The 26,772-nt window shown below is 46.8% G+C and overlaps 1 protein-coding gene across 3 annotated transcripts in view; it reads right to left on the bottom strand.

The window, feature by feature from the left end:
* Nucleotides 1-26,772, bottom strand: part of LYN (LYN proto-oncogene, Src family tyrosine kinase) — a 123,068-nt gene that overhangs the window by 27,500 nt on the left and 68,796 nt on the right. For all 3 annotated transcript variants that reach the window (XM_042972813.1, XM_007092683.3, XM_007092684.3), the window contains exons 9-10: nt 16,698-16,880; nt 14,303-14,379 (exon numbers count right to left, since the gene is read on the bottom strand). In XM_042972813.1, coding sequence (XP_042828747.1) covers nt 14,303-14,379; nt 16,698-16,880 — 260 coding nt within the window. The remainder of the gene's footprint in view (nt 1-14,302; nt 14,380-16,697; nt 16,881-26,772) is intronic.

The raw sequence follows: 26,772 nt of genomic DNA, 5'->3' as shown, positions 1-26,772 counted from the left end.
ACTACTGTCAATGTATTCTTATGATTCTTAAATTTTTTTAATGTTTATTTTTGAGACAGGGTGTGAGTGGGGGAGGGGCAGAGAGAGAGGGAGACACAGAATCCGAAGCAGGCTCCAGGCTCTGAGCCATCAGCACAGAGCCGGATGCGGGGCTGGAACCCACCAACCGTGAGATCATGCCCTGAGCCGAAGTCAGACGCTCAACCGACCGGGCCACCCAGGCGCCCCGCTCCTTATGATTTTAATAACTTGTTTCTCTTTAGCTTATTTTACTGTCATACAGGGTGTAATATATGTAATATACAAAATACGTGTTAATTGACTTTATGTTATCATAAGTCTTCCATACAGTAGTTACCTCCAGGGGGGAGTCAAAAGTTATATACAGATTTTCAAGTGAGTGTGGGGTCAGGGCCCCTAACTCCTGTGTTGTCCAAGGGGCAACTGTACTTTAGAAGGTGTAGGACCTAGAAAAATGATCGCTCACTCAGTTCAGCAAATTCTCCGTGGCAGTGCTTTCCAGAACTCATCAGAGCCCCCAAGACACCTGCTGATCGTCCTGAGCTCTGCTCCTTAATTACTGATATCCAAGAGAAGGACCCAAAAATCTACAGATTTTAAACAAGGGCTCAAGGTGAGTCTTAATGATAAGGCAAGTGCATGAAACCCTGTAACATACCCTGACTTCCATACAAATAAAAGAATCAAACAGTTAGGAAAAGATGAAACTTCTCAAAGATAATCCACAACAAGACTAGCACTGCAGGCAGATAAATAGCCACTGTGGGGCCTTTTGCTCTTATTCTGAGTTGAGGCAAAGCGTAACTAGAGGCCAAGGGGAGGAGGACGTTGGTCTGATTCACGTTTCCAAAGCAGCGCTCGGGCTACGGTGTTACAAACAGGCGCTGAAGGAAGCAAAAGCTAAAGCACAAGCCTAATTAGGCAGCTACTGAGTAATTTGGTTTGAGAGAGAGCGTTGGACTTGGGTTAGAGTGACGGCGGCGGGGGAGTGAGGAACGGGAGTCTGTCTGTTTTAGAGGCAGAATCACCCGATTTGCGGAAGGACTGGGCACGCGGTGTAAGAGAAGGAGGGTCAATAACGACTTCAGGGGTTGGGGCCTGACCACTAGAAGGATGGAGATCCCACCACCCGAAGGGGAGGAAGCTATGGGTGGATGGGCAGGCTCTGGAGGGGGAAGGACAGGAGCTCAGTTCGGGAATTGTTGACTTTGACATACCTGATGCACATCCACGGGGAGGTGCTGAGTAAGCCGTTAGCTCAGGGAGGCAGATCAAGCTAGGCACATAAACTTCAGAGGGGTCACAGTACAGACAGCTGTGCTGGGTCACATAGCATCCCCCCTCAGAGACATGACCACCTGGACCCTCGGGATGTGACTTATTTGGAAATGGAGTCCTTGCAGTTTTAATTAGTTGAGGATCTCGCTAGGGAGGCATATCCTGGGTTTAGGGCAGATCCTGAATCCAACGACCAGTGTCTTTATAAGGGGGCGGCAGAGGGGATTTGAGACACAGATGCGGAGGAGAAGGCCTGTGAAGAAGGAGACAGAGTGGAGCACCGTGGCCACAAGCTAGGGAGCACCAGGAGGTGGGACAGGCAAGGAAGTGTTCCCCCCTAGAGCCTTCAGAGGGGACACAGCCAGGCCGACATCTTTGTGCAGGACTTCTGGCCCCCGGAACTGTGAGAGAATAAATCCCTGTTGTTTTAGGCCACCCAGGGGGTAGGAATTTGTTATGGCACCTCTAGGAAAGTAATACAACACTTTCAATGGGATCACTTGGGAGGTCAATATGGGGAAAGAAAGAGGAGGTCCAAGGACTGAGCTCTGGGCCCCTCCGATGTTTACATTTTGGGAGATGAGGAAGAAATGGCCAGGGAGAATGGCATCCCAGCATGTCTGGGAGCAGAGAGGGACCGGCTGCTCCAACCACTGCTGCTGGGCCACCAGAGAAGGGGCAGAGGGACGACGCCCTGGGACTCAGTGTGGTGGGGACCATCCAAGGCTTGCCAGGACCTGTTTGGTCGAATGGTGCCGAGTTCGAGAGCAAGAGGAAAGGAGCTGGGAAAAATGAGGCTAGTCCTTCCAGGGCTTTTGATCTTACAAAACAAGAGAGGAGAAACACGGAGGTGGGGGTAGCTGGAGGGAGACATGGAAGAAAGGGAGACCTTTATTCTAATTCCTTTGAGAATGGCAGAGAAAGGAGGGGAAAACGCCAAGGCAGAATTTCTAGAACAATGTCTTGAAAAAGCAAGAGGGGATGGGACCTGGTGAATGATGCAGGAGGGATGGAGTAGAATGGGGGGCTTTCTGCGATGGCGAAAGAGACAGCAAGGAAACCCACTGAGAGAGAGAAGGGGAAGGAGGAGTTAGGTTCGGGGGCAGAGGAGAAGGTGAGAGTCAGCTGTCTGGGAGCGTGAGGAGTGTAGGCACCTCCGTACTGGCCTTGAATTGCAAGCGGGAAGAGCCACCGTGTTGACTTACTTGGATGTGAATTAAAAATTAAAAAAAGAAAAAAGTGCCAAGAGCCAGTGCCGGTGGCAGCAGGGGGAGACGGGGGGCAAAACGAGTAAAGAGCTGGACTTAAGGCACGTGTGACAAACGGAGAGGCACAAGGGAGTCTTGCAGAGGCCCGGTGAGGACAGAAGAGACACACGAGGCGGGGGCGAGGGAGGCGTGGCAACAGGCAGAGGGTTCCATGGGCGGGAAGTGGCGGGAAGGGGTACAACTGTTGGAGGCGGGAGTCCCAGGGGGTGGGCCAGGCACATGGGGGCCGGAGGGGACTTGTGGAGGGGTGGAGCCATGGGTCATCCCCAGGGAATGTGGGGCAGTGGAGAAGAGAGGACAGAGTCCTAGAAGAGGAAAACTCAAGAGGCAGGGAGGCCTGAGTCTGAAGGTCGACCTGCGTGGGTCCCTGCGAACAAGGGCAGGGTCTCCTGGGGCTGGAGGGAGAAAGTGTGAACCCGAGCCGAAGTGTGGCAGTGACAAGCGTCCAGGGATCCGGGGACGACTACACGGAGGGCGGTGGACCTCAAAGCTGGAGGTCCTGGCTGGGGGGGGGCTGGGGGGGGCTGTCAGGGAGAAGGAAGGTATGGATCTTCTGTGGGTAAAAGGTAGGAATATCATCTTCATAGTCAGTTCTGTAACCTCGTGCGTTGCCCAATTATGTTCTACACATGAGGAGATGTAGATAAAATAATTAACAGGACCTGGAAATCCTGACGTTTAAAAAAAATTTTTTTTTAATTTATTTCTGAGAGAGAGAGAGAGAGAGAGAGAGAGAGAGAGAGAGAGAGAGAATATATGGGGGAGGGGCAGAGAGAGAGGGAGACCCAGAATCCGAAGCAGGCTCCAGGCTCCGAGCTGTCAGCACAGAGCCCAACCCAGGGCTCGAACCCATGGACTGTGAGATCATGACCTGAGCAGAAGTCAGATGTTTATTGACCCACTTAGCCACCCGGGTGCCCCATTTTTAAGTTTATTTATTTTTGCGAGACAGAGAGCGTGAGCAGGGGAGGGGCAGAGAGAGAGAGGGAGAGAGAGAACCCCAAGCAGGCTCTGCACTGTCAGCATGGAGCCCGATGCAGGGCTGGAATTCACAAACCAGGAGGCTGCGACCTGAGCTGAAACCAAGAGTCTGACGCTTAACTGACTGAGCCACCCAGGCGCCCCGGAAATCCTGACATTCGAAGAAGAATCAGCCAGCCACACTGCCACTTGAATTCCAGCATCCCTCGCCCCTGCCTGCTGGTGCAGGTGGGGACGCAGGGCTCTCCCAGAACCAGGAAAAGGCCACGCAAGGATCTGAATGACACAGTGGGAGGAAAAACTTGCTTGTGTTCCCCTCTCCCCAAATTAAATGCATCCACCACTGGCTTCGGTGTTAAACGTTTCACTTACAATTTCTCGTTCTTCCTGGTGTTCTCGATTCCACAGAGAATGAGAAACAAAGCAGCTCTTTGTCTTTGCATAAAGGCCCAGATACTTGTATCTACTTCCTCCTTCTTCTCTCCCTTGTGTTTAGTTCAACAAAGTAAGTTTTGTGCAGGAAAGTAAACACACTTGGAGGAAGAGGAAGAATAAATGTATCAGGAAAATACTTTATGGCTAAATACACCTGAATAGTGACCCAGCACACATTAAAAGACACATTCTTCTAAACATTCTTTCAGAGCTGCGTGAAGCAGAGAACAAAGAATTTATTGTTTAAAATTTTTTAATGTTTATTTTTGAGAGAGAGAGAGAGAGAGAGAGAGAGAGAGAGAGAGAGAGAGAGAGAGAACGCGTGAGCAGGGAAGGGGCAGAGAGGGAGACACAGAATCCGAAGCAGGCTCCAGGCTCCGAGCTGTCAGCACAGAGCCTGACGCGGGGCTGGAACTCATGAGCTGTGAGATCTTGACCCAAGCCTAAGTCAGCTGCTTAATGGACTGAGCCACCCAGGTGCCCCCAAAATTTATTGTTTTAAACTGACTATAGACAGTCCCCACTTTGGTCAGTATAGTCATTCAACAAATATTATTGAGCACATCCTATTTACATGGCATTGTGCTGAGAGCCGGGGATAAAAGGTAGACAAGAATTTACCAAAACGTTCAAACTGCAGTAAATGTTATGAAAGAAAGGAACAGGAGGCCAAGACAGAGAAGAATGGAGTGAGTGGGGGCTTGGGGTGGAATTGTTTTAGGAGGGATGCTTGGGAAAAGTGTCCTTGAGCAGGAGGTGGGGTAAGGCACGGTACAGAAGGGGTGGGTTCCAGGAGTGGGCTTGGGAGAGGCACTCAGGAAGGAGCCGGTTGGGGGGGTGAGGGCGGCAGATTTTACAAATGTGGTGGGAATGCACTGAAGGAGCTAAGCGGGGATGCACAATCATCCTATTGGTGAGATACCTCGAGCGGTCAACTTCACCGAGGCACAGAATCGGAAGGTGGTTGCCAGGGGCTGGGGAGAGAAGGCAGTGAGGGGTTAGTGTTCAATGGGTGGGCACTTTCAGCGTGAGAAGATGAGAAGGTTCTGGAGATGGACGCCGGGAACAGTCGCATAACAGCGTGAACGTACGTCAGGCACGAACTGCACACTTGAAAAGGATTCAGAAGGCGGGCGCCTGGGTGGCTCAGTCGGTTAAGCATCCAACTTCGGCTCAGGTCATGATCACGCGGTTCATGAGTTCGAGCCCCGCGTCGGGCTCTGTGCCGACAGTGCGGAGCCTGCTTTGGATCCTCGGTCTCCCTCTCTCTCTGCCCCTCCCTGCCTCGCTCCCATGCATGCTCTCTGTCTTTCAAAAGTAAGTAAGCATTAAAAAAAATTTCTAATGGCAAAAATTTTATGATTCGTATATTTGTCCACAATAAAAAAAAAATGCACAAACACATTTATCCAATTGGCTCTGCCTACTCTGTGCAGCTTGGGAAGAGGAAGCCAAAGAAATAGGAGAGAGAGAGAGACCTTGAGAACAGGATTGCCAGGTAAAACACAAAGAGAATGCTGCTGCTAAAACATTATTCCTTGTTGGGGCGCCTGGGTGGCCCAGTCGGTTAAGCCTCCGACTTCGGCTCAGGTCCTGATCTCATGGTTTGTGGGTTCGAGCCCTGCGTCGGGCTCTGTGCTGACAGCTCGGAGCCTGGAGCCTGCTTCGGATTCTGTGTCTCCCTCTCTTTCTGCCCCTCCCCTGCTTGTGCTCTGTCTCTCTCAAAAATAAGTAAACATTTAAAAAAATAAAAATGGTATTTTACAGAAAAAAACCAATATGAACTTGCTTTTGAAAATGAGGACCAAATAATTGCATTTAAGTTATGACAGGAATAAGTTGTTTCCAGGGTGTGGGCTGGGGAACGGCGGGGGAGGACCCACAGGGAAGACGAGGTGGTGAAGACAAGCCAGCCGGGTTTAGAGACTTAGCTGTGCCAACGAAGGAAAGGATCCGAGGAGCTGGGAACAGAGGAGGTGAGCCAGGGACAGAGAGGGGCAATGAGGCCAGGCATGTGGCTTCTGCCTAAACCACCACACTGACAGGGTCTAGCCGAGTTCTCCGAGGACTTCCTTGTTTAAAAATCCCAATGGCCAAATCGCCCCTCCTCCTTACAGGGCTGTCTCCCAGATGGGTGCTCCTGGTGTCCCCAGGCTGGCCTCCATCCTTGTGGCTCTCAGCCCTTTCCCTGGGGCTCTGCCCCAGGCTGTCCTCCGCCCCCCCCCCCCCCCACGCACACGCACAGGTGCTCTCTGGATAGTCAATCAAAGTCCCATTGAAAATCATCAGATCGGCCAGCCTCCCAGGACACTTCTTGAGCTCCTCTGGCTGCAGGGACAGCAAGTGCCTCGAGGGCATGCGTGGGTGCGTGTGCAGGCACAAATACTACTACAGTAAATACAAACGGCACCCACTGACACCCAAGGGCCAAGCAAAATGGAAAGGGTAGACCTGTACCTCCTGCGCGAACTTTTGCTGAGTATAAATGTTTTTTGTCTTTCTCAAATACGTCTTTTCAGTCACCCACCAAACAGTTACCTGTTCCTTCTCTGTAACTCGAGAGTGGGCGATACTCCCAGGCTGGCTCTCTCAGCTCTGTGTCCCCTGTCCCATTCTTTCCACACATTCTATTTGCACCAGCCCCGTGTCCTTATGCACCAAATTCTCTCAAAGACTCCTTCCTAGATCCAGCCCCTTTCAGGCTAGCAGGGCTAACCCTGGCTCTTCGGGTCACCTCCTCCAGGCAGCCTACCTTTTCCCGAGACCTCGCCCACTGGTCTGACAGCAGCCTGCGGCGCCCGTCCCAGAAAGGCCTCGCCATATTCCTATTTGCACCCCTGTTGTGCGGTGCCCTCCACTGCTGTTACTTCTCTGCCAGGCTGCTCTCTGTACGTGTTTGTGGCCGAAGAAGAGGGAGGTTTCCCAAGGGGGTGGCGGAAACACGGGGAGCGTAAGCCAAGGGCTTCAGACAAAGACCGATTGGAATGCGCACTCTGCTGCTCCTTTCCCAGTGCTCCCGTCTCCGCTTCTGAACTGTGGGCAGCCGCTCACAAACTGCGTCCACCTCTAAACGGCTTCAATTTAATGCTGGCCTTGCACTCCATGAGGAGTCCCTAGACGGGAAATTATCCCGTGGCTTACACTAGCACTGACCAGAAATTGCCGCCCCTGGACAAAATACTACCGAGATACGAGGCAGATCGGGCAGGCAGACCAGAGGGACAGCTCCCTCCCCTTTACATGAGCTTAAAGCCTCTTCCTGCTGCTACAAAGTTTTCCCATCAAAATTAAAACAAGAGTAACAGCTAGTTCGTGGCCCCTCTGCTTAAATACGCTAAACATCCCTGCCCCCCCCCCCCCCACCAAAGTGGGGAAAAAGAGTTCCCATTTTACACTATTTTTAAATGACAGTTTCCCATTCTTCAGACGGAAGAACTTTTTCAGACGGAAACTGCATAGGGTCCAGTTTTGCAATTCTGACAGTCACTCTGGTTTCATGTGTCCATTCTGTAAGTTTTCACAGCCAAAGTTCAAGTCTCGGGCCCAAAGCTCACTGTGCAAAACACCTTCCTCTGATACGTTCATATTCCTTTCTTTAGAGCAAGGTCAAAATCTTGTATCCGTGACCTCCGAATACGCGCAAAATCATTACTTAGACTTTCAGGTGATGGTTCACATAGATATTCGCAGTAGATTTTCTTAGACAGTCGTGGAATTTTAGCGCTGGGGCATCAGGATGCGGGAAACCTAATCTGTGCCTCTCACTTTGCAGATGAGGGCCCGGCCTGTGAAAGGATTTTCCCCAGGCAGGGCCAGGTTTCCCAGCCCTCGGCTCCATGCCTTCTCTGTTGGCATCACCAAGAGTGCCATCTGCAAAATGAGTGATGTTTCTCGTATTCTGAACAAAGAGTTAACCACCATCTCTAGATTTTATGCTGGGATTTACAGTCCAAACCCTGGCTCCTTAGTTTTTCGTTTGGAGAGAAAGGGTGGGGCAGGGGAGCAAATGAGGGGCAGAGAGAGAGTGAGAGGGAGAGAGAGACCAAGGCTACTTAGTAATAATGCACGCTGAGTCACTACCACGCCCCATCAGCCAGCACAGCCTGCGGCACGGAATAAAGAATTGGCAACACGGGGCCTCGATCTAGAGTCGTGCGTGAGAAGTGAGACCAAATGTGGAGTGGAGAGGGGATCTGGCCTCAGGGGTGCAGTGCAAACCACGTCTGTGACCCGCGGTCTCCCCTCGCCGCTGAATCTGATTCAACATGTCCACTGGAATCCTTCCTCCAGTCTGAGTAAATGAAATGTGATGACACTATCCATCGAGGGTTGATTAATGACGGTTTGGAAAACAGAGGAGTTGTTTCATTCCCTTGCGCTGGGGGAAGGGGAGGGAAGGCTGGCGGTGAGTGGCAGAATGAGAGCCTAACTTATCTTTTAGGCTCTTTACGAAGAGGTAGAGCGAGGAGACACGTTATCTGACGGTATGGACAGACACGGTAGAAACTTCAGAAGCTCCCCTCCAGGCACCGCAGACCTCATTTACCACCAAGAGACTGGTGGGTCCCGGGTTATTGCTACGGATTCCCAGTCTATGCCTTGTTTTCTGAGGCAGCAGATCCTATGATGAGGGGGGACTCAAAAAAGCTCTGATGGCAAAAGGCCTTCCCACTCAAAAAGGTTGAGAACGACACGGATAGATTTCCTGCCTTCCTCAGTCTACCAATTTCCAATATAGAACGCAGCTTAAACGTAACATAGAGGGCAAAATATATTTAAGCACAATCACTATGTGATAAAACTATAATCTATGATAATAGAGATTGCGGGGGGGGGGGGAGGGAAGAAAGCCAGGTATCATTAATTCTGATAAACAACAGCCATCCAGTGGGTAAAGATGAGGCTCGGCACAGTGTGGGGTACAAAACAATCCTAGGGCGACTCTGATCTTGGCGTCCGAGCGTGAGATGGTGCAGAGAAAAGAGCAAGTTATCTCGAGTCAGAAGACCCAGGACAGAGTCCAGCACTTCCAGCCACTGGCTCTGTAACCTTAGACAAAGCCAAGGTCACCTCCTCATTCGTGACATGTGGTAACTACCGATAAAAATGCCTTCAAGATAGTTGGGCTCAAATCAGATAAGGGACATAGAGGTGCTTTATCAAATGGAAGGAGTTAAAGAAACGTTACTTGTGGCCATTATTGGAACCGAAGCCTTGACTTTTCTATTTTTATTGCACAACTGTCCATTTCAGTTTTCCTAACTTCTGTACTTCAGTGATGTTGCCACCAAAGAACTAGGAATGCTTTGGTTCATCTGACCTGAATTACAAGGTGATCTCTGACCTCCATCTTGCAACTGTGAATCTCCTGCTTCTCCCCCCTCCCCCCAACTCCTTTGTACAAGTCTTCAATTCCATTTCCGCTTCCGTTGCAGGGAATCCCCACAGATTTCAACCCCCTGGCTTTTCAAGTTCATTTTTCTTCTCTTCCAGGAGGCAAAGGCTGGAAGGGGGGATTTTCTGATTTTAGCACAGAGTGTACAACATCGCTTCCTTTCCTACAAGAAAAACACTGCTGGAGCCGCCTTCGTTGAGATTTCTTCCTCTCCACTAAATGCAGAGGAAGGCCAGTGAGCTAAGAGATGGGTTGCACAAGGTGAATTACACTTGGGCTCGCAAGAGCTTTTTAGGACTCATCCTGAGACAGGAAGTGATGACATCAGCTCTCACATGAACCGAGAGGATATCATGTGCACTCACCCACTTCCTGTCTCGACTGGCCGAAGGGGAGGTGGCCTAGGGGAAAGTAGAACTTGGGGAAGTAGGTCGCGGGGAGAGGGAAGAAGAGGCTGAGAAGAGGCTGTGAGAAAAGTCCCAGTGTTGTCCCTTATCCCCGCTCCCTCTTCCCTCCGGGGCTGAGATTAAGCAACTGCTTTATTTCTACTCTCAGTCCCTCAGTACCTCTTGTGCTCTTTGATGCTATGATAATGCTAATATGAGAAAGTACAAACTACAGCCTGCTAGTTGTTGAGAGTCCACGTGCCAAATGGACTTCCATGATTCTCCTAAAGTCAAGTGGAGGAAGGCACGGAAAGGATCGATTATTAGGTACGGGCACCAACTGTCCCCTATCACCTTGGGCCAGCGTATTTATTACTCTCATCCATTATGGAGAGGCAGCAGAGTTAACTGGTTGCACACGATGGAGAGGAAAAGGAGGAAAACTTCAGAGATGACTTTTTGTATAAAGAGATCACTTCAGACCGGTCACAAAGGGAACTGACGGTGGTCAATTGGTGCATTGACCAATTGGATGGGAAAAGGTTGGATGGTGATTGGGCTGGCTCAACAGAGAGCCGATTTCAGACCGAGACCGAGGCGTGCAGGCCCCCACTGCTTGTTGCCAAGGTTCAGGCCCTTTTCTCACGTTATTGCTATCATAACAAGAAAAGTCACAAGCAAACGAAGCAGATAATAATCAAAGGTGGGGCAACATATGGTCAGGGAGGTCCACCTTGAGAGAAGGACTGGGGAAGAGTGTGGGTGAGGTGTGCACCATGAACAAAGATGAACTTGAACTACTGGCACCTCATGAAGATAAAAAGCTCCTGCGCTGCAAAGGAAACAATCAACAAAACTCAAAGGCAACCGACGGAACGGGAAAAGATATTTGCAGATGACATATCAGACAAAGGGCTAGTAGCCAAAATCTATAAAGAACTCACCAAACTCCACACCCGAAAAACAAATAATCCAGTGAAGAAATGGGCAGAAGACATGAATAGACACTTCTCTAAAGAAGACATCCGGATGGCCAACAGGCACATGAAAAGATGCTCAACGTCGCTCCTCATCAGGGAAATACAAATCAAAACCACACTCAGATATCACCTCACGCCAGTCAGAGTGGCCAAAATGAACAAATCAGGAGACTCTAGATGCTGGCGAGGATGTGGAGAAACAGGAACCCTCTTGCACTGTTGGTGGGAAGGCAAACTGGTGCAGTCACTCCGGAAAACAGTGTGGAGGTTCCTCAAAAAATTAAGACTAGATCTACCTTATGACCCAGCAATAGCACTGCTAGGAATTTACCCAAGGGATCCGGGAGTGCTGATGCATAGGGGCACTTGTATCCCAGTGTTTATAGCAGCACTCTCAACAATAGCCAAATGATGGAAAGAGCCTACATGTCCATCAACTGATGAATGGATAAAGAAATTGTGGCTTATATACACAATGGAATACTACGTGGCAATGAGAAAAAATGAAATATGGCCCTTTGTAGCAACGTGGATGGAACTGGAGAGTGTTACGCTAAGTGAAATAAGTCATACCGAGAAAGACAGATACCATATGTTTTCCTCTTATGTGGATCCTGAGAAACTTAACAGAAGTCCATGGGGGAGGGGAAGGGAAAAAAAAAAAAAAAGTTAGAGAGGGAGGGAGCCAAACCATAAGAAACTCTTAAAAACTGAGAACAAACTGAGGGTTGATGAGGGGTGGGGGGGGAGGGGAAAGTGGGTGATGGGCATCGAGGAGGGCACCTGTTGGGATGAGCACTGGGTGTTGTATGGAAACCAATTTGACAATAAATTTCATATTAAAAATAAATAAATAGAATAAAATAAAGTAAAATAAAACTCAGAGAACTTAAAAAAAAAAAAAGATGAACTCAAAATGAAATTGTATTTGGTGAATGAATTTTGTGCTGAACCACGTGCTTTGCGACAACCCCGGGCGCTGCTGACCCGCTGACTCTCTCACTGACACTTAACTCCCCAGGCACTTAAATTAGATGTCCCACCAGTTCTACCCAGTAGTCACGGCTGGGAAAGCAACTCTGGGCAGGGGGAACAAGAGCTCATCCAGCAGGAGCTGGATTTGCAAAACTCCTTTGGTGGTGGCCCCTCCTCTCATGAGGGGTGGGGTGAGGGGCGGGGGGAAGGGCTCAGCCCTATCCCAGTTGACCGAGGAGTCAACTGAAGCCACCTGGAACCTACGATTTGAAAGTCACGGTCAATGCCAGGCTCTGAGATAATCCTCCTTGCAAACGACAAAGCTTTAGAAAGCACCTTTCTCCCCCAACTCATTTGTAAGCTAGAAAAACGTACCTTTTTTAGTAACAGTAGTAATTTACCAAATTAAACAATAGGTACAGAGACCCTGAGTCTCTTAAAGCTTTAACTACGTCAAGATAAAGTTTTATAAGGTAAGCCAAGTAAAATCAAATAAAAAATACTCATGTGATGGGGCGCCTGGGTGGCTCAGGCGGTTAAGCGTCCGACTTCAGCTCAGGTCATGATCTCACAGTTCGTGAGTTCGTGCCCCGCATCAGGCTCTGTGCTGACAGCTCAGAGCCTGGAGCCTGCTTCCGATTCTGTGTCTCCCTCTCTCTCTCTGCCCCTCCCCTGCTCACGCTTTGTCTCTCAAAAATAAATAAACATAAAAAAAAATACTCATGTGACAAAATAAAGTCCTTCTCCAGGTACAGTACACACCCTGACGTGCATAATTTCTCTATAACTGTAGACCCTATATTACCCCATAGAACTGTAGGCACAGATCAGACCCTCAGTTGCACTTGAACTATAACTGCTCAGGCCTCCAGGCCAAATGTCCCACTTCTCCATATCCCTGTCAGCAACCTTCCCCCTCTGAGAAGCAGGTGCAACAAACCGTCACTACACTCAAGTGTCTCTCATCCACTGGGGACGCCTAAATCACTGCCTCCTTTATCTACATCAAGTATGACACAAGTACATCAACTTCTGCTTTCTCATTTTCTGCCTCCCTATCTACCTAGCATCTAGAGCCGCGTCCATCCGAGTGATCTTTCCTCTTACTGCAGAACAGTGGTTTTCAAACTGTGGTCCTGGAACCCTTGCAGTCCCACAGAGCCTCTCACAGGGGCCAGCGTGCAGAGCTTGAGTGAAGGGTTAAAAAGTCAGCGCTGCTGGACTCTTTCCCTCCCCCAGCTCTACCACAGCAATCTTGCTTCTTTCCACCTTAGACACTGGGGTTCCAGATCACCTTTGAATGTCCTACTAATTCTCACTTAGTAGATAAGAAATCTACTAAGGTTGTCAAGTTCAGGGAGAGGAGATGGGGCCCGAGCATGAGGACTCCGTCATGCACCTGTACTGGAATGATGGGGACTGTCATCCCCAAGGTGACCTCAGCTTCCCCCAACAGGCTGCGATGTGCCTGTATCCACGCCAGTCCGTGGTGAGATTAGACCGCCAACATCATCACCTTGAAGTAGGAATTAGCATTCCCATTTGACGGGCCGATAAACCAACCCAAAGAGGCAAAGGACTTCCTGGGTGGTTATGGCTATTGAGTCCCGACACACACGAGCCTTCGGATGTTGAACCCCAGCTCTGCCCACAATCCTCTACTGCAGAATACGTATTCTGACGCTCTCTTACTTGGAGTACTTCACCTGCACACTCATTCCTTTGATCTCATCCTCCCCAGAAGGCCTTATCAACTTCCCGACTTAAAGAGGGTCGGAGGGAAGAAACCAGAGAAACGAAGATCAAGAAGGCCACCCTTACCTGAAACTTCTAGAAACCTCCTGTGCTACTTCAGGCTTTATGGCACGTGGCCTTCCCAACATCAACTACCCACGGCCAGGATTCAGAAACAAAACAAGCAAAGTACGGGACGTGCCGACCAGACACAATCAAACTATTAAAAGTCAGCAGCTGGCATCATCCGGACGTGCATTTCCTGGTCACATCGGGCATACTGCTGGGTTTCGGGTGATGTCCCTCTGCCCTTAAATGGCCTTCAGGAAACGTGTGCTTTGCTACCAAACACATTTGCCACTTCTAGGCTAGTACTAGAAATATTACGAATGAGTATTTCTTAGAATCCTAAAGACACAGCCAACAAGAAGGACGAGACGGGGGGAGATGAGGAGCTCCCTCTGTTTGCACAAATACGAAGTTTCCGTACCTTAGGTTAGTACCTGAAATACCACCATGCATCACTTAGAATGCGCTGTGCTTATGTCGCGTGGGACTGCATTTCCAAAACGCAGAACAAAGTGACCACTTCAGCTGCGTTTTTCTATAGCTGGTGCAGAAGTGAACGGAAGGGCAGACGACACCCCAGCCAGAGCTCGACACACGCACAAATGCCTTCGGTGTGAAACACGCATTACTGTCTTCAGGGAAGCGTGCCCTGGAAGGTCTTTTTCTCAGAACCGCTCCTGGGAAGCATTCAAGGAAAATGCCTTCTCCCGGGAACATCGCGACTCTGATGCAAGGCGGTCTGCGTGAATTTACGGGCACCCTGGGTTTTTAATACTTCACCTGAGCAGAGAAGTCAATGAGCTTTGGAAGCAGGACTTTGCCCCCTTCGTCACTCTTCAGGAAATCCAGCAGACTGCCTGTTGATAGAGAGGAACAAGTCGGCGTAGTTCAAACACACAAGACCAACATCCGAACACAAGTCAATCATTCCTATTAGCGGGGGAACCCACGGAATGACGGCCTTGACAATGCTGTATGGCCACTGTGCCTTTTTCTTGAAGTTGGTCATACCCAGTCCCCTCTAAGCTGCTCCCTTTGACCTGATGGGAAATGTAGTGTGTGGTCCAGGTAAGAAAGGCCGATGGGGGACATGGTTTTTCTGGCTCCGGGTGACCGAGAGCACACGTCTCAGAGCACTTTGCACCTGGCACCACGATACACTTAGTGCAGCTGCCGAATCCTCAGAGCTTCTCGGGGACGGACGTCAGCAAGTCCTCATGACTAACCTGCCTGCGGCAGGCACTGGGCTGGGCTCACTCCTATCTGTGTCCGGCAAAAGCACAGAGCTCAGCACAGGCTACAGATGCTCACGAGTGTCTGATGAACATACCGTGCTTTGTACCTAAAAGAAAGTGTGTCGATAACCTCCCCCCGCCCAGCCCGGCTTCCTATGGCATCATCTCTAAAACAAGACCTGCATGCTCCCCTAGAACTTGAAGTGTCAGCCTTAGGCAAGTTGCTGACCTGTAACGTCTTAGTCCCTGTACAGCGGGCACAGCCTACCAGCTATATTATCAGGGTCCTCGTAAGGACAGATTTAAAGCACGTGCCATGGTGCCTGGCAGGTAGTAAGCGCTCAATAAATGTTCTGCTACCTCACCCACAGCATAGAACAATGGTACTTAGCCCTCAGATTGCTAAGAAGACCAGGCGAGATCACCCGGGGAAGGCAGCAAGGACAATCTGGTATACAGTAAGTACTCAATAAAGGCTAAGCATCGCTATGTGGAGAAACTCCTATTTACAGTTACGATCCTGGATGCTACCAGCTGATTAATTCAACACGTATTTACTGAACTCCTACAAAGTGTCTGATCCTGAGCCTGGTTTCTGGGTGACAGCAACCTAAGCCAAAGGGACTAGGTATTTGGTTTTCGTTTCTAAACAATGTCCTTTTCTGGAAGGACTCAGAGTGAGTAATATTCTTTTTTAACATTTTTTTTTTTAATTTTTCAGAGAGCAAGACGGAGCACGAGAGTGGGGGAAGGGCAGAGAGAGAGTGGGGGACACAGAACTCAAAGCAGGCTCCAGGCTCTGAGCTGTCAGCACAGAGCCCGACACGGTGCTCGAACTCATGGACTGTGAGATCATGACCTGAGCCAAAGTCGGACACTTAACCGACTGAGTCACCCAGGTGCCCCAGACTGACTAATGTTCTGAAATATTTATATATATTAAATAAGCAAATGTAACGTTCATTTTTCTATTCAGCTACGACATTACACTATAATCTCCATTAAGCGTGAGATGATTGTTAATTCTCTATTATGTATGTTTCTTTCTTTTCTCCCTTCGTTCCTTCTGAAGATTTTTAAAGAACCATTTGGCAGTTTGTTAGTATCTCTAACTGAACAGAGGAAGGATGATAACTCAAACCCTGTTATCTGAAGGTAACATCAGCGGGAGAAAACGTGGTTGCTGGAAACCTCTTCGTTCAGTGATTCTGATGCATAGGAATTTAACTTCCAACAGTTTAAAAAACGTTAACATTTTTGAAACTTAAAAAGTTTTTTTTCAATGTTTATTTATTTTTGAGAGACAGACAGATAGAGTACGAGTAGGGGAGAGGCAGAGAGAGAGAGAGAGAGAGAGAGAGACAGACAGACACAGAAGCCGAAGCAGGCTCCAGGCTCTGAGTTGTCAGCATAGAGCCCAGTGTGCGGCTCAAACTCACGAACTGTGAGATCGTGACCTGAACAGAAGTCTGACACTTAACCAGCTAAGCCACCCAGGTGCCCCAAAATGTAAGCATTTTAAAGTGACACCCTGAACATTAAAAAATGCTAAAGAGGAAAATGACTCGTTTTAGGATTTTAAGAATTCCCGTTTTAAATATATAACAAAAATACTCCTATTTGAAATAGATTTTTTTTTTTTGACAAATATTTATTAGGGGCCTACGACGTATTGCGTGCTATTCTTGTGGCTAATATGTATATGAAGACAAATGCAGAGAAGATAGACTATGTATTATTTCTATAATTCAGGTAATATTTTTAACATGTCTCATGAGGTGGTTTGTGAACATGCTCTGCTTTCCCACATTTTCTCATTTTTCCGTGGTGAGCCTGCTGTCTTAGAATTAAAACTGTTTGAACATTCTTTGAGCATTTAAGCGTTTTGCTTTGGGAGCGTCAAGCCTCTTAAAAGCACGGGGTCGGGGGGACGGGCTCACCCTTGGCCATGTATTCGGTGATGATGTAGATAGGCTCCTCTCTGGTGACCACGGCATACAGCCTCACCAGCTTGTCGTGCTGAAGGGTCTTCATGAGGTTGGCCTCCTCCAGGAACGCTTGCACAGACATGGTGCCTGGTTTCAGGGTTTTTACAGCCACTTTGGTACTGTTATTATAGTAACCTAGAAAGCAAGCAGAAGGGAGGGCAAGTTTCGTGACTTCAGCTTTATATATCAAACTGAAAACCAAAAACTTTATGTAGAGTTCAAAGGAAATTTCGTCCTAGGTCGAAAAAACTTACACAAAACTCTCTACAGGGTTCACACGAGGGAAGGCTGAGTCAAGGGTGTGTGAGAATGTGAGACTTCTCTCTACCATATTTACCAAAGAAATCTAAAATCGTCCCCCAAACCAAAAAGTTTTCATAAAGCATAACTTAAAAAAACAAAAAAAACCTCTATATGCGGGGCACCTGGGTGGCTCAGTTGGCTAAGTGTCCAACTCTTGATTTAGGCTCGGGTCACGATCTCACAGTTTTTCTTGCAGGATCGAGCCCCGCATGGGGCTCCGTGCTGAGCGTGGTTACTCACCCATAAACAAGAATGAAATCTTCCCATTTGCAAGGACATGGATGAAGCCAGGAGAGTATACTACTAAGTGGAATAAGCCAGAAGAAGACAAATGCCATATGATCTCACTCATATGTGGAATTTAAGAAACAAAACAAATGAGCACAGGAGAAAACAGAGAAAGAGACAAACCAAGAAATAGACTTTTCACTATAGAGAATAAACTGGTAGTTACCAAAGGGGAAGGGATTGCAGGATGGGTGAAATAGGCGGTAGGGATTAAAGAGCACGCTTACCATGATAAAACAATTGTTTTGATTAAAATGTTAAAAAATTTAATATGGAGACTCATTACAAATTTGTTTCAAGGTTCATACATAGGTTTTCAGTGACACAAATGTATTTAATGAATGCAGAAAAGTCGTAGGATACAAAGTTGATATACAGAAATCTGCTGTATTTCTATACACCAATCACGAAGTAGCAGAAAGAGAAATTAGGAAAACCATCCCATTTACGATTGTATCAAAAAGAATAAATATCTGGAATAAATTTAACCAAGGAGACAAAAGATCTGTACCCTGAAAACTATAAAACGCTGATGAAAGAAACTGAAGACGACACGAACGAATGGAAAGATACACCAGGGTCATGGATTAGAAGAATTAATGTTGTTAGAATGTTCCTACTATGCAAAGGAATCCGCAGATTCAACGCAATCCCAATCCAAATGCCAACAGCATTTTTTACAGAACTAGAACAAATAATCCTAAAATCCGTATGGAACCACAAAAGACCCTGAATAGCCAAAGCAATTTTGAGAAAGAACAAAGCTGGAGGCATCGCAATCCCAGATTTCAAGGTACAGTACAAGGTTACAGTAATCAAAACAGTATGATGTTGGCACAAAAATGGACACATAGATCAATAGAATAGAAGAGAAAGCCCATAAATAAACTCATACTTACATGGTCAATTAATCTATAATAAAGTAGGCAAGAATATACAATGGGGACAAGATAGTTTTTACGATAAATGGGGTTAAGAACATTGGACAGTTACATGCAAAAGAATGAAACTGGACCACTTTCTTATACCATTAACCAAAAAAAAAAAAAAAGCCCTTCAAATAGATTAAAGACTTAAATATAAGACCTGAAACTATAAAATTCCTAAAAGAAAACATAGGCAGTCATCTCATGGACATCAGTCTTCACAACATCTTTATGAATATGTCTCCTCAGGCAAGGAAAACAAAAGCAAAACTAAACTACTGGGGCCACACGAAAATAAACCGCTGGTGCACAGCAAAGGACACCAACAAAATGAAAAAACAGCCTACCGAATGGGAGGGGAGATTGACAAATGACACATCTGATAAGGGGTTAATACCCAAATATATAAGGAACTTCTACAACTCAACACCAGAAAAACCAAATAATCTGATTAAAAATGGGCAGGGGACCTGAACAGACATTTTTCCAAAAAAGACTTACAGATGGTCAACAAACGTATGAAAAGATGTTCAACATCACTAATCATCAGGGAAATGCAAATCAAAGCCCCCAGTGAGACCTCACCTCACACCTGTCAGAATGGATGGTACCAAGAAGACATGAAATAACGAGCATTGGTAACGACGAGGAGAAAAAGGAACCCTCATGCACTGTTGGTAGGAATGCAAACTGGTACAGCCACTGTGGAAAACAGGATGGAGTTTCCTAAAACAAACTGAAAATTGCAATACCATGTGATTCAGGAATTCCACTTTTGGGTATTTGCCCAGTGAAAACGAAAACATTCATTCTAGAAGAAATATGCAACCCTATGTTTATTGCAGCATTATTTACAACAGCTAAGACATGGAAGCAACCTGAGTGCCCACCAGTAGATGAGTGGATAGAGAAGTGATACACACACACCCAATGCAATTTACTCAGCCATAAAAAAGAGTGAGATCTTGCCGTTGGTAATAACACAGATGGGCCTAGAGGGCATTATGCTAAGTAAGTCAGACAGAGAAAGATAAATACCATAGGATTTCACTTGTATGTGGAATCTAAAAAAAAAACAAACAAACAAAAAAAAAATGAAAACAAAAAACAACGTAAAATAAATGAACAAACAAAAAAACCCAAAAACAGACTCAACAGAGAACAAACTGGTGGTTGCCGGAGGGGAAGGGGTGCAGGGATGGGTGTAATAGGTGAAGGGGATGAAGAAGTACAAACTTTCTGTTACAAAGTGAATAAGTCACAGACATGAGAAGTACAGCATAGCGACTCTCGTCAATAATACTGCAATTATGTTACTGTGGTGAACAGTGAGTGATGTACAGAATGGCCAGATCACATTGTTGTACCTCCGAAAGTAATGTAACATTGTGTGCCAAACTTCAATAATAAATGCAAAACACAAACTAGATAAAATGCAAAACAGGTTTCTACACAGATCCTCAGTGACACGACTGTATCAGTGGCAAAACAGAGCAAGAAAATACACTCCCTTTGACACCGACAAAGGACTGGTGTCCAGAATATACAAAGAATTCCTACAAATCAATAAGAAAAATAGAAAAATGGGCAGAGGCTTGAATGGGCATTTTGAAAAGAAGTCGTCCAAATGGCTGCCAAACGTGTAAAAAAGAACTCAGTCTTATTAGTAATCAGAGAAATGCAAATAAAGCTATAGGAAGAAGCCACCACCCAGCTTGACAAAAATCACAAAGCCTGACAACTTGAGTGTTGGTGAGCACATGACCATGGTAGAGAGATTGGGGCAGCTCCCCAAGGCCTTCTGTGTGCTCTTTTCTGAGCATCAGTGAAATCGAGCTTGAAGCTTGTCTTTAATAATATTCCCAGGGGCCCATGAAGGATGTTGACAGACCAGCCTCCTTTCAAGTGCAATCATTTGAGTGTTTGCCACACCCCCCACCCCCCCACAGGCTGTGCTGACCTGTGGCCCACCTCCTTCTAGATACAATTCTGTTGATCAGGAAATGGCATACTGAGAACTCTTGTATATTTGACTGGGACAAGCACTTTGGAAACACAGCTGGCAGTGTTTGGTAGAGTTGAAGATCCATACTCCCGTGATCCAGCAAAGTGACTCCTGGCCACCCTAGAAAAACTCATGGACCCTTGATCCACTACAAAAAGGTTCCCGGCAGAATTGTCATTCATAGTTGCTGAAAACTGGGAACACGTCCAGCTTCATCAATAGATAGTGAAATCAGGGGTGCCCGGGTGGCCCAGTCAGTTGAGCATCCAACTTCGGCTCAGGTCACGGTCTCGCGGTTCATGAGTTCGAGCCCCGGATCAGTTTCACTGCTGTCAGCCAGAGCCTGCTTCGGATCCTCTATCCCACACACTCTGCCTCTCCCCCACTCTCTCTCTTTCTCTGCTCCTCCCCTGCTCACTCACCCTCTCTAACATTTAAAAGCAAATGGTGAAATTAATAGCTAAACCTCTCTACATCTTGAGTACAACACGATGCGATATAGCGATGAAGGTAAATGAACTGTAGCCACACCCAAAAACATGGATGAAATCTCACAACTATAATGTGGAACAGAAGAGGCAAGACGTAAGAAAACGGTAGTTTTTTGGGGGCGCCTGGGTGGCTCAGTTGGTTAAGCGTCTGACCTGGGGTCAGGTCATGATCTCCCGGTTCGTGAGTTCGAGCCCCGCGTTGGGCTCTCTGCTGACAGCTCAGAGCCTGGAGCCTGCTTTGGATTCTGTGTCTCCCTCTTTCTCTGCCCCTCCCCTGCTCACACCCTGTCTCTCTCTCTCAAAAACGAATAAACATTTTTTAAAAATTAAAAAAAAAATAAAAGGGTAGTTTTTGGTATGACTCATTAACATAAAGTTTAAAAACAGGCAAAACTACTATATTCTGAAGGATGCACACCCCCATGTGCATAAGTAACAGAAGAATAAAGAAAAGGAAATTATCACAAAAGCCAGAATGGCAGCTGCCTTTGGGGGACGGTGAGGTTGTGGTTGGTAAAGGATAAGTGGGGGCTGCTGCGTGCTGGTAAGTTTCCACCATGTGGTCTCAGCGGCCACCGCACCAGTGTTCATTTCATAATTATTTGTGATATTGAACATTTGTGTTGTATACACTTTTCAGTCTGCCGGTTAGCTCACCCAGCAATAAAAATGAAAGAAACAAACCCGCTCTCGCTCTGTCATCCAACAATGGAACTCACTGAGCCTTTTTACATAAATAAAATTATGGGTAAAGGATGAAGAAAAAAAAAAATGCTTTCCAAGGGCAGGGGAAAAAGTTGTCAGGAAACAGCACAGCTGTTAAAGATATTAAAATTGCTGATAAGGAGGTTGAGATGAACGGTGAATAAAACGGTTCCATCAAGCACAGCTCAAGATTGCAGCAGCTTCCAAACTCACTGGCGTCTTGGGGCAGTGGTATTTAAACAAGAGGGCAGGTCTCCGACTTGCCCTAAAGGCATGATTTTTATTCGGCACTAACGATCAGACTGTACTTTGCCGAGATATTCTCCCGTAGGGTACAGGTTCAATTAACCTAGTCATGGAGATTTGGGTCGGCATTACAGATAGACGAGGATTTTTTTTCAAAAATCATTTGAGGGGGCGCCTGGGTGGCTCAGTCTGTTGAGCATGTGACTCTTGATTTTGGCTCAGGTCATGATCTCATGATTCAGGAGATTGAGCCCCGTGCCAGGCTCTGTGCTGGCAGGTGTGGAGACTGCCCGGGATTCTCTCACTCTGTCGCTCGCTGCCCCTCCCCAACTCGCATGCGTGCCCCCTCTCTCTCTTTCTCAAAATAAATAAATGAACATTTAAAAAAGAATTACTTGAAAGTGAAGAATTTCTTGAAGAGTGCCATTTTGGCACAGTTAAAGAAAGCTAGTGTGACACTTTGAGACAGCTCTACTTCCGGGTGTGACTAATTTGCTAAAAAGCTCCTAAGTACCGCAAAATGGAAGCTGGTTTTCACAAGAGACGCATGTGGTTGGTGTTGGCTGGTGATTAAATTTCAATGCAACTGGCTCAAAAATGTATCAGGCAACATTCAATGGAAAACAAGTTCCCTTTCTTCTACAAAGTCTCTTCGCAGATCAAGTGGCAACAGGAAACATCGTCTTTGGCTTCACTGAGCAGTCAGTTCCCCTGGAATCCAACAATCCATGGGGGAAAACGTGTCACCAAGCCAGATGTCAAGAGGATCACACGAACGAGAGGAAACAGCTTGAGGGAGAAACTCCTTTCTTTTAGCCCCACCCTCTCCTCCCCTAAAACAGGTCACTTCCTAGTATTTGTTCGTGCGTTGCAGACCAGAAAAATCTGGACCGTACAATGTGACTGGTAGTCTCTGAATGTCACAAAAATATGATTTTATTTGGTTACCAGTGATACAATTTTTAATTTGTTCTACTTTTGCTATCAATGAGAAAAACTAGTCGGCTCATCTCTTGAGATACAAAATCCTAAAAGAGAAATAAGAAACTAAACTCAGGCAGCTCTAAATTGCAGACCTTGCTTTTTACACCAACCCTTGGACAGATGGAAGGAGACACAGATACACCCAGGGCGGGGGGGGGGGGGGCACCCTTTGACCTCTGATCCATAACATAGTGTCACCAATCATTTATTCTTTTGGTCTGATTCCCAGTATTCCTCTGCTAAATGCATTCAGCACATGGACATTATTTCAATAGCAAAGGAAGTTCTCCCTTGACAGCCAAATTCATAGAACCGTATCTGCAAAAGATCCCAGATCAAAATTTCTATTTGCTCTTTTCTCTTTTTTTCCTTCTTTCTTTCCCTTCCTTCCCCACCCCCTTCCTCTTCCCTTCCTTCCTTTAATACAAGACTAGAGGAGAAAAGCATGATTAAAAAACAACTATCAACGTCAATATCCTGGCAAGGATATCATACTGTAGTTTTGCAAGATGTTACCACTGGGGGAAACTAGGTCAAGGACACATGGGATCTCTTTGTACTATTTATGTATAGTACGTGTGTGTGTGTGTGTGTGTGTGTGTGTGTATGTATGTGTGTGTATATGTGTGTATATATGTATATATACACACACATACACACACACACACGAATATTGAAAGAGAATTCATATGCCATACCATTCACCTGTTGAAAGCATACAATTCATTGGTTTTTATATATTCAGAATTGTGGGCCCAGCAGCACAATCAATTACTGGGATGTTTTCATCACCCCCAAAAGAAACCCCATAGCTATTGACAGTCACGTCCCCATCCTCCTGGCCCTACCACTAAGGTGGCCACTCATCTACTCGGAGCGATAGATTTGCCTATCCACATTTCACACAAATGGGATCACTTAACACGTGGTCCTTTGTGTCTGGCTTCTGTCATTTAACACAGTGTTTTCAAGGGTCACCCACATGATAGCAAGTGTCAGCTACTTTATTCCTTTTTATTGCTGAATAATATCTTATTGGACAGAAACAGCACATTTTGTGTATCCATTGCATGGATGGACATGTGGGTTGTTTACGGTCTTTAGCTATTATGAATAATGCTCTTATAAACATTCATCTAGAAGTGTTTGCACAGATATGTTTTAATTTGTGTATTATTTCTTACAGCTGCAGGTGAATCTATAATCATCGCAAAATCAAAAGTTTTTTTAATGTTTATTTATTTTGAGAGAGAGAGCACACATGAGCAGAGGAGGGGCAGAGAGAGAGGGAGAGAATCCCAAGCAGGCTCTGTGCTGCCAGCAGGGCTCGAACCCACGAACTGTGAGATCATGACCAGAGTCAAAAATCAAGAGTCAGAAGCTCAACTGAATGAGTCACCCAGGCATCCCTCAAAATAAAAAGTTTAATTAAGAAACCCAGGAACAGGGGCGCCTGGGTGGCTCAGCTGGTTAAACATCCAACTTCAGCTCAGGTCCTCATCTCACAGTTCCTGAGTTTGAGCCCCACGTCGGGCTCTGTGCTGACAGCTCGGAGCCCGGAGCCTGCTCCGGATTCTGTGTCTCCCTCTCTCTCTGCCCTTCCCCTGCTCGTGCTCTCTTTCTCTCTCAGAAATAATAAATGAATAAACTTAAAACACACACACACACACACACACACACACACACACACACACACACACACACACACCTAGGAACAACGGGGCACCTGGCTCAGTCAGCTAAGCGACCAACTTTGGCCCAGGTCGTGATCTCGCGGTTTGAGCTTGATCTCCCTCTGTGCACAGCTCAGAGCCTGGAGCCTGCTTCGGATTCTGTGTCTCCCTCTCTCTCTCTCTCTCTCTCTCTCTCTCTCTCTCTCTCTGCCCCTTCCCTGCTCACGCTCTGTCTCTCGGTCTCTCAAAAGTAAACAAAACACACATAAAATTATTAGCAACTCTATTTAAACAATGAATTTTTCACAAGGCTTTTACCCCCTTTCAAAGAGTTTAAGTCAAAAGTAACACTGTGTATTTTTCAATGCCCCACTCTCCTCTCTTCTAAACTTCAGTTTCTCCCACCACCTGGGCACATGCTAGAATATGTTCTCTAAAGTCAGTGTGAATATTTAGCACGTGGCCAGTGGATGCCCATGAACAGGGAAGGGTGAGAAATGGGCAGGAAGCTTTAACGTATCTAGAATTGCAGTGCAGCAGAGGTTTTCCGCATCTCAGAGGGACCAACGTGCCTGAGCTGCAGGTGACAATTTCAGCATAGCTTTGGGCCCGCTCAGGGCAACACTGGGCCGTGAGCAGGTCTACTCGGCTGGGTGCGCCCCCCTTCCGCTGCTACCTCGCCCCTGACTTCCCACTAGCACAGCCCCTTGTCAATTTCAAATGGCACTTGTGATCGCCACCATCGCAAAGCTGGCGCAGTGGTTACCGTTCTCCTGAAACATTATTTTATTTTTGAGAGAGACAGAGGCAGAGCGTGAGCAGGGGAGGGGCAGAGAGAGAGAGGGAGACACAGAATCGGAAGCAGGCTCCAGGCTCCGAGCTGTCGGCACAGAGCCCCACACGGGGCTCGAACCCACAGACGGCGAGATCGTGACCTGAGCTGAAGTCGGCCGCTTTACCTGACTGAGCCACCGAGGCGCCCCAACTCTCAAGACGGTTTTAAGAAGATACAAGAGGACTATCATAAGGTCTTCCCCTCCAAGCGATAGCTTCCCAGACTACCAGATCTCACTCTTATCTCTTGGGGGCAAATGGCGTGTAGTTTGATGCCTTCCTCTTGGCTTCACAGCTGAACACAAGGAGGTCGGAACCAAAGGCCATACTGTCCCTTCACACGCGGGGTTACTGTTTCAGAGCAGATGAGTACACCCTGCTTAAGCTCCCTCTGCTTTCCCCCTCAAGTATGCAATTCCTTTGCCAAAAAATATTCACGGGAAAGTCGAACTTTTTTTTTTATATTTATATTTATAGTTTTATAAATAGTTTGAATTATTATTTATAGTTTGAATTTCTGATTGAAAGTGGGGGAAAATCCACTAAAATATAGCTTCCTGTGGCCATAGTCAAATACAGATAAGAAAAGTAGAGGGCACAGAACCATATTCTATAGGAAACATGTCAGGTATATAATCTCATGCTTCATTTCGGCAACTGAGAAGATAGTTGTTTGCCCATTTTACTGATGAGGAAACCGAGGAGACCAAATTAATTTCTAAATAGCTTATTAGCAAGCGAGTCTAGGCCTCTGGGATGCCAGAGTGCCTGGCTTCTTCGCTACATTGAATGACTTTGGGCAAGTTGCTTATCTGAGTCTAGAGTCCTTGCTTATCCAACAGCGACGATAATTCTGATCTCGCAGACTTATTGTAATGAGTACGAGAGATAATCGAACACGTGCCCAGAGGACACCATGTCACTCGGACATTCCTTCCTCTCCTCCGTCCTTCTACTTCCTTGTGCTCACTTCGATCATCTCCTCCCCATTCAGAGTCATAGTAAATACAGGGAGTTAAGAGCGTTCAGATGGCCAGGGGGAGAAGGCAGGTCCCTGGGTCCCTAGGGAGCCAGCAGGGTTGGAGAAGTCATGTTTGCGAGAGTGTGGAGGAGGGCAGGGACAGCTTCCTTTTAGAGAAGTTATGGCTTCTGAGACGGAAGAGAATTGAAAATGAGCAGATAATGCTGGAACCATTTGCGGAAAGCTCTTTTGGAGCAGAAGATATTTACATGATCTTAATCTCCTCACAGATTATTCATTAATTACGAAAGGGAATTGAAAGCTAATATTTACAATGGACATATCTGGTGCACTTCATCAAAACCAAACAGACCATCAGCAATGATGGAATCAACTAACATTCTGTGCCTCCTGGTAGATGCCCTGAGGACACAGCATCGCTTAGTACTTGGATACTATTTACGCACGAAGGCATCGTGGGAGCCAAATCATGAAAACATCCAAATGAGGCACAGTCTACAAAACAAATGACCCAGGTTCTATAAAATGTCAGCGTCAAAACGGATGAAGGGCCAAGGGACTGTTCCAGATCAAAGGATAGCGAAGACATG

The sequence above is a fragment of the Panthera tigris genome, chromosome F2 (assembly GCF_018350195.1).
Source record: "Panthera tigris isolate Pti1 chromosome F2, P.tigris_Pti1_mat1.1, whole genome shotgun sequence".
Lineage (NCBI taxonomy): Eukaryota > Metazoa > Chordata > Mammalia > Carnivora > Felidae > Panthera > Panthera tigris.
Note: the sequence above shows the minus strand (reverse complement) of the source record. Positions and strands in the feature narration are given on the sequence as shown.